The following is a 7,262-nucleotide window of genomic DNA, read 5'->3' as shown; positions in this document are numbered from 1 at the left end:
AGTCGCCAGAGCTGTAAACCAACAAAAGGGGTTGAAGAACAAAGTCATTAGTCTGTGTGAGCAATAAGCAACCATATGGTAGGATTTGCATTCAGCATTAGTACACTAACCAAGAGGGGCAATGTAGCACAAGCCACAATCTTTTGTACTCAAAAGGAGAAGGTCATAGGGGGGTAGAAGGGGCACACCATAGATACCCCTAGAGAATTCAGCCCCATGCCAATTGTTCTTTTACTGTGGCCAAGGGGACTCCACACTATAGTACCATGGGACCTGGCTGACATAACCTAGTGCTGGTTTCGGCATTTTCAGGGGGACTACACTTTGAGCATCGGATTTTGCCAATAACTGCCTAGGCTAGCAGCAGTGGAGCTGGTTTTACTTTTACGGGTGGGGCAATGATCATACTGACTATCATGGTCATCAGCACTGATCTTGCATCAGGGAGAAAACATGCACCTCTAGAGGTGCATTTGTACCTGCTTCCACCACCAATTAAGCAATAGGGTGCGTGAAGCAGGGGCGGATCTAGAAAACTATTGTACCTGGGGCGATTTAGGGGGATGGGGGGATTTAAGCCCCGCCCCTTTCTAACATCTAAGGCTGCGGGCGGCTGCACAGTATGTGCAGGTCCGCTCGGCAGTGACAGTGTGCTGTCCGGCCGCTCTGATTGTGTTTAAAACACAATCAGAGCAGCCGGGCAGCACACTGTCCCTGCCGAACGGACCTGCACATACTGTGCAGCCGTCGGCATCAAGTTTCTGCTAGGGGGGGCGATTGCCCCGATCCCCCCCCCCCCCTGATCCGTCACTGGCATGAAGAAACCATTGTTCTGCCAGATATTTACCTTCACGTGCAGCAGTTACCTCCTTGGTAAGACGGGCTATGACACGGCAAGCAGCATCGTGTTGGTAGAGAGCATGAGAAAGTTCTTGACGAGTGGTCTGTAGCTGCTGCCGCAGAGTAAAGCTATGAAGCATTACTGCATCCTTATAGATAAAAAGGAAAAAGGATCAAACATTTCTGCCTTGACAATCTCCACATGACAAGTAAAATACATTTACTCAACTTAAATTAGTTTTAAACAAAAAAAACGTCAATTAATTTAAGCTTTTGTAGCCAATATTGACATCAGTTGTAGTCTCGGTGTTTGCAGATTGGGAACTGCCAGCACTGTGCTGTATATATAGTGTAAATCTCTAATAATGACCCCACAGAAAAATCCTGCTGTCAAACATTGCTAATCAAGACCAGTTTTGTGAGGTGGACTTTCATGAATATACAGAATTACATTCTGTTTAAGTTTTCAACAATGTGTACATCAGGCAACAAAGATGCAGGTGGAGGGCCTTTATATAGGTCTTAACAATCCAAAGAAACTTCCAATATGTCTTTTCATTTTACAATAGTGAACAGAATTCTTTGTAAATTCTCAATAAACATTTCTGTACATATTTGCCTCTTGCTGTTCAGTTAGTTTTAAAAAGCCCAAGGATATAAAGGGCAGTCAAACAAGAGCACACAGAAGAAAAACAGAAGGGAGGGATCGCAGTGTCCCCCAGACGGAATCAGAGAAACGGATTTAACGCAAGTACATAAATCCTCTTTTCTCTTTCATCCGGTCTGGGGGACACTGCTTACCATGGGGACGTTCTAACGCAGCCCCCTAAGGGTGGGACTACTCTGAAAGTCCCGCTCGTAAAGCACTACGAGCGAAATCTGCATCAGCTGATGCAAAAACATTAAACTGATAAAATTTTGTAAAGGTGTGGACAGAGGACCAGGTGGCTGCCCTGCAAAGCTGGTCTGCAGAAGCTCCATTCCTTGCTGCCCACGAAGCCCCTACCGATCTGGTGGAATGGGCTGTAAGTCTCTCCGGCACAGGACGGTTAGCCTCTATATATGCTTGTCTGATGGTAGACGTAATCCGTCTAGCGATGGATTGTTTTGAGGCTGGCCAGCCTCTCTTATTAGCGTCATAAAGGACAAACAAACAGAGTCAGTACATCTAATCTGGGAAGTTCTTTTGACATATATGCGGAGAGCCCTAACAACATCTAACTTATCCATAGATTGTTTATCTGAATGAAGATGAGAAAACCGGAACTACAATTTCCTGGTTAAGATGGAAAGCGGACACTACTTTCGGGACAAAAGAAAGGGTCCTTAACACCGCTCTGTCCTCGTGGAAAACCAAATAAGGTTCTCGACAGGACAAGGCTCCTAATTCAGAAACACTACGAGCTGATGCGATAGCCAAAAGAAAGAGGACCTTCCAGGTCAACCACTTTAAATCTGCCTCGCTCAAAGGCTCAAATGGAGGCCCCTTGAGCATATCCAGTACCATGTTGAGATCCCATGGAGCTGTAGGAGGTACATAAGGAGGCTGTATGTGCAAGACTCCCTGGAGAAAAGTTCTAATATCTGGCAAATCAGCTAATTTCATATGAAAAAATACTTAAAGTGCCGATACCTGTACCTTTAGGGAACCTAATCTGAGACCTGCTTCCAGGCCCTCCTGAAGAAAAGTTAACAAGCGAGGAATACGAAAAGCGGACGAATTGCATGTCCTGTTTTCACACCACCTAATGTAGGCCTTCCAAATCCTATGATAGATGCGAGATGAAACAGGTTTCCTAGCTAACATCATAGTGTTAACTACACTGGAAGAAAACCCTCTAGACCTCCAGAGGCTGGCTTCAACAGCCATGCCGTTAAACTGAGCTGAGGTAAATTCTGGTGCTGGAATAGACCCTGCAGAAGAAGGTCGTCTCGATACGGAAGGTGGACCCCTGGTCCTTCCGCCATAGACAATATGTCTGCGTACCACACTTGGCGCGGCCAAGAGGGAGCTACTAGTATTACTGGCAGACCGCCCTGCCTTACTCGTTTGAGGACGCGAGGAAGCATGGGAATTGGAGGAAACAGGTATCCCATCCTGAACTCCCATGACATAGTCATGACATCCACTGCCACCGCTAGGGGATCTTTTGCCCTTGCGCAAAACCTTGGAACTTTCCTGTTGTGCCTGGAGGCCATGAGATCTATGTCCGGAAGACCCGACTTCCGAACTAGAGACTGGAAGACTTCCGGGTGGAGTGACCACTCTCCCGACATCATCTGGTTTCGGCTTAGATAGTCCGCCTCCCAGTTTTCTATTCCTGGGATGAAAACTGCAGATATTGTCGAAACATATAGCTCTGCCCAAACCAATATTTGAGCTGCAATATCCATGGCAGCTACACTCCTGGTTCCTCCCTGCCTGTTGACATATGCCACGGCTGTGGCATTGTCGGACTGAATTCTGACCGGGTGGCCCAGAAGAAGGGACTGTGCTCCCCTGAGGGCCAAGAGAATGGCCTTCAATTCCAATACATTTATTGATAGGGCTGATTCCTGAACCGACCAACGTCCTTGGAGTCGGAGGTGCAGGATTACCGCCCCCCAACCTTTCAGGCTGGCGTCCGTCGTGGCTATGATCCACGACCATGGAGCGAAGGACCTGCCCACTTTCAGGTGATCCTGAAACAGCCACCACTGAAAAGATTCTCTCGCCCTCGGAGATGGGGAGATCTTCTGAAGTTCCAGGTGTAGGTGTGATCCTGACCACTTCGACAATAGATCCCACTGGAAACATCGAGAATGGGTTCGACCGAAGGGAATGGTCTCGAAGGAGGCCGCCATCTTTCCGAGTAGCCTCATGCATAAATGCATTGAGGGGCTTGGGGAAGACAAAACCTGAGTAGTTACAGTCTGAATAGAGCTGATCTTCTCTACTGGGAGAAACACTCTTTGTTTGCTGGTGTCCATGATGAGTCCCCAGGAAAACCATGTGCTGACACGGAACCATCTGGCATTTCTTTGAATTTATCAGCCAACCGTGGCCCTCAAGAACCGTCCGGGTGAGGTATAAGTGATGAAGTAGGCAATTCTCTGAGGAAGCCTTGATGAGTAGGTCGTCCAAATAAGGCACAACCTGAACTCCCTGCAGGTGAAGACATGCTGCCATTATTGACATAATCTTCGTGAAGACCCTTGGCGCAGTTGAGAGGCCGAAGGGGAGGGCCCGAAACTGGTAGTGGAATGATCCCACCGAGAATCTGCGAAGGGACTGATGGTGGATCCAAATGGGAACGTGGAGGTATGCGTCCTTTATATCTATGGACGCCATATACTGGTCCTTCTCTAGGCCGTTTATCACTGACCTCAGAGATTCCATCCGAAATCTGTCCACCCGTAAGTGAACATTGAGGCCTTTTAAGTTTAGGATGGGACGAAAGGAGCCGTCCGGCTTATTGACTAGGAATAGGTTGGAATAGAAACCCCGACCTTTCTGGCAATCTGGAACTCTGCAGATGACCTTTTGAAGCAGAAGAGAAGCGACACAATCCTGTATAGCCTGTCTTCTTAATGGATCCCGGGGTAGCTGGGTCTGGAAGTAAAGCTGTGGAGCCGGACCCAACAGGTCTATCCTGTACCCTTCTGAAATAATTCCCCGGATCCAAGGATCTTGGGAAGACGCTGTCCACTGTTCCCAAAACAGAGACAGACGTCCCCCCACTGGGGCCCCCTGTGGTACAGGGTGGTCGTCAGGACGCAGGCTTCTCCTGGGTCTTGGAGGCCTGGCGTTTAGATGCAAACGAGGATCTCCCCCTAGTGGAGGAGCCTCGAGAATTAGATTGTCTGCCTCTAAAGGACTGTCCCCTATGAGAGGAGGACCCCCGAAAGGGCTGACTGAAAGAGCTGCCCCGTGGGTTGCGGCTCCTGAAAGAATATACTGGCAAGGAAGTGCTTTTGCCCCCCGTTGCCTGTGAAATAAGGGTATCTAATTCCGGGCCAAACAAACCTGCTGCAGAAAACGGAATAGTTTCAACGGACCTTTTTGATTCCGCATCACCGTCCCAGGATTTCAGCCATAGCGTCCTTCTTGCTGAAATAGAGGCCGCCTGAATGGAAGAGGAAACCGCCGCCGAGTTCTGGGCTGCCTCATAAAGGTACCCTGAAGCCTCCTTTAAATGCAGGGCTAGGGGAAGAAGTTCGGAGTCCTGTAAGGCCTCTGCCAGCTGGTCTGCCCATGCTTCCATGGCTCTAGCCACCCAAGCTGAGGCAAATGTAGGTCTGAAAGAAGAACCTGCAGCCGGAAAAATGGATTTAAGCTGGGATTCAACCTTGCGGTCATTGGCGTCCGGAAGGGACGCTGAACCAGGAGCTGGGAGTAAGGTATGCTTTGCCAAGCGGGCAATAGGGATATCTACTTTTGGAATAGTCTCCCAGCGAACCACCTCTTCCTCCTGTAATGGATACAGGGAGGAGAACCTCCTAGGAATAGAAAACCTCTTTCAGGCTGCTTCCATGCCCCTTTTCAGCAATAACCCTAAGCTCAGCAGAAGGGGGAAATGGCTGGCCTTTCTCTTAACCTTCTTAAAGAGACTTCTGTCTCTGGGGGTAAGATCCTCCGGTTCTGGGAGGTCCAACGCCTGTCTAACCGCTAAAACCAAATCATTAACAAATTGGCTTTTGGGATTGTCCTTCTGTTCCAATAGGTGTAATTGGTCAGGATCCGAATAAACTTCCCCCTCTTCCTCAGAGCATTCTTCAGAGTCTGATAGGACCATAAGGGGATTTACTGATCTAGGTCTCTTTCTTTTAGCAGGCGGGGTATTAGAGGAATCAAGCAACTGGTTAAGCTTGTTCACACCCTTTAAAAAAAAGCTGTAGACCATGCCGGTTCTGTAAGAACAGGGGCTGGGTCAGGCTGTAAAGAGGAGGGTCCCAGCAAACCCGATCCACTCGAACCTGAGGAAGCTGGGAGGTCTGACTGTGGGTTAGCATTATTAGCCACCGAAGTTGCTACAGTAGTTAGCAACTGATTTGACTGAAAAACCATCTGAGCTAAGGAGGAAACCGACTGTGTCAGGGAGGTCACCCAGGCCGGTTCCTCCGTCGGTGGGGCTGAAACCTGCTGGGTTTGCGCAGTGGGAACCCCTGCTTCGCATGCAGAGCGCCAAAGGGTCCTTCTGGCCACAAGGTAATTTTACATGACACTGAGCATGTGAAGTATTTTGCCATGGAGCCCTTTCCCTTATCTGTCATTCTTGTAAAGGAAGGCACACCAAACACACAGACTAAATCATAAATCTAGCTGAGTAAACAGAGAGAGATGAGAGAGAGAAAGAAATGTATGGAAGAACAGAGATAAAAAACAAGTAATCAACTGATCTTTATATAAAAGTTGAACTTGTAATAGTTAAACACCACAAAGTATTTAAGCTAGTAGGAGACTATAATGTAAATCCTACTAGCCCAGTTATTAAAACATTAGATAAGTGTTTAATTAAAGGCGATACTTAGCCCATAGGCCACAAAAGGGGAGAAGTCCAACAGCAGTCCTGTGCTTTCTCCCTCAGCTCTGTTCACTCTCCCGGGCTTGTCTTGGCGCCAGAAGCCTGGGAAAGACCATCTCTCTCTCTGGAAGGAGGGGGGGGGAACTCTATGCTCTAGCTCCCCCCTCTCCAAATTGCCACTGCAAAAAAATAAAAAAAGTTCTCTCTCCTGGGTGCTGGAGAACCCGCAGCTTGGAAACGTGGCAGAGTAGTGGAGACAGATGGTCTCCGCAGCGAAGATACCCGACACCCCCCTCCTCTGTATGAGGGGGGGAATCTTGGTATGGCCCCCTTCACTCCTCTCCCTTCAGCCGAGTGAGCGAGTCCAAAATGGCCGTCGGCTTTTTCAGTATCCGATAACCGGCGCTCTATGCCTGTAATTGCAGCGCCGATTATCGGAGAGGCTGGTGGAGTGCAGCGGTCCCTGAGACCGCTTGTCACTCCTCAATCAGGCACCCTTCTTCTCCTCCAGTCCCTGTCAGTGAGAGCCGCTGGCTCTCATCTGACAGGGGAATGCCTGCGCTGCCCTGCTGTGAGTGTGTTCTCTATAGTAGAACACACTCCAGCGCTGCCACCTGTGAGAAAAAAAAAAAAATCAAGTAAAAGAAATTTCTTTAAAATTTACTCTAAGCACTAAAAACTACTGCCCTAACTCCAGGGCACCTAAAAAAAACTGAACAGGAAGAGGCAGGGGGATTGTAGAGGGGAGGGGTCTGTCAGCAGTACTAAAGTTTAACTAGTTAGGTGCCAACACCCAAGCTCCCCTCCACAACCCATGGTAAGCAGTGTCCCCCAGACCGGAAAGAGAAATGGATTTTACGGTGTGTAAATGATCCTCTTTTCTATTTCCTGCCATTGTGGGGCACACCAAAGCTGCCC

The 7,262-nt window shown here is 48.6% G+C and overlaps 1 protein-coding gene across 2 annotated transcripts in view; it reads right to left on the bottom strand.

Annotated features, from left to right (window-relative positions):
- The window catches only part of PRPF19 (pre-mRNA processing factor 19), a 43,450-nt gene that overhangs the window by 21,925 nt on the left and 14,263 nt on the right, over window positions 1–7,262 (bottom strand). For both annotated transcript variants that reach the window (XM_075217193.1, XM_075217194.1), the window contains 2 exons: window positions 848–989; window positions 1–11 (listed from right to left, as the gene is read on the bottom strand). The exon at window positions 1–11 is cut by the window's left edge and continues 60 nt beyond it. In XM_075217193.1, the coding sequence (XP_075073294.1) occupies window positions 1–11; window positions 848–989 (153 nt within the window). The remainder of the gene's footprint in view (window positions 12–847; window positions 990–7,262) is intronic.

The sequence above is a fragment of the Mixophyes fleayi genome, chromosome 6 (genome assembly GCF_038048845.1).
Source record: "Mixophyes fleayi isolate aMixFle1 chromosome 6, aMixFle1.hap1, whole genome shotgun sequence".
Taxonomy (NCBI): Eukaryota; Metazoa; Chordata; class Amphibia; order Anura; family Limnodynastidae; genus Mixophyes; species Mixophyes fleayi.
This window is presented reverse-complemented; position numbering and strand designations above follow the sequence as displayed.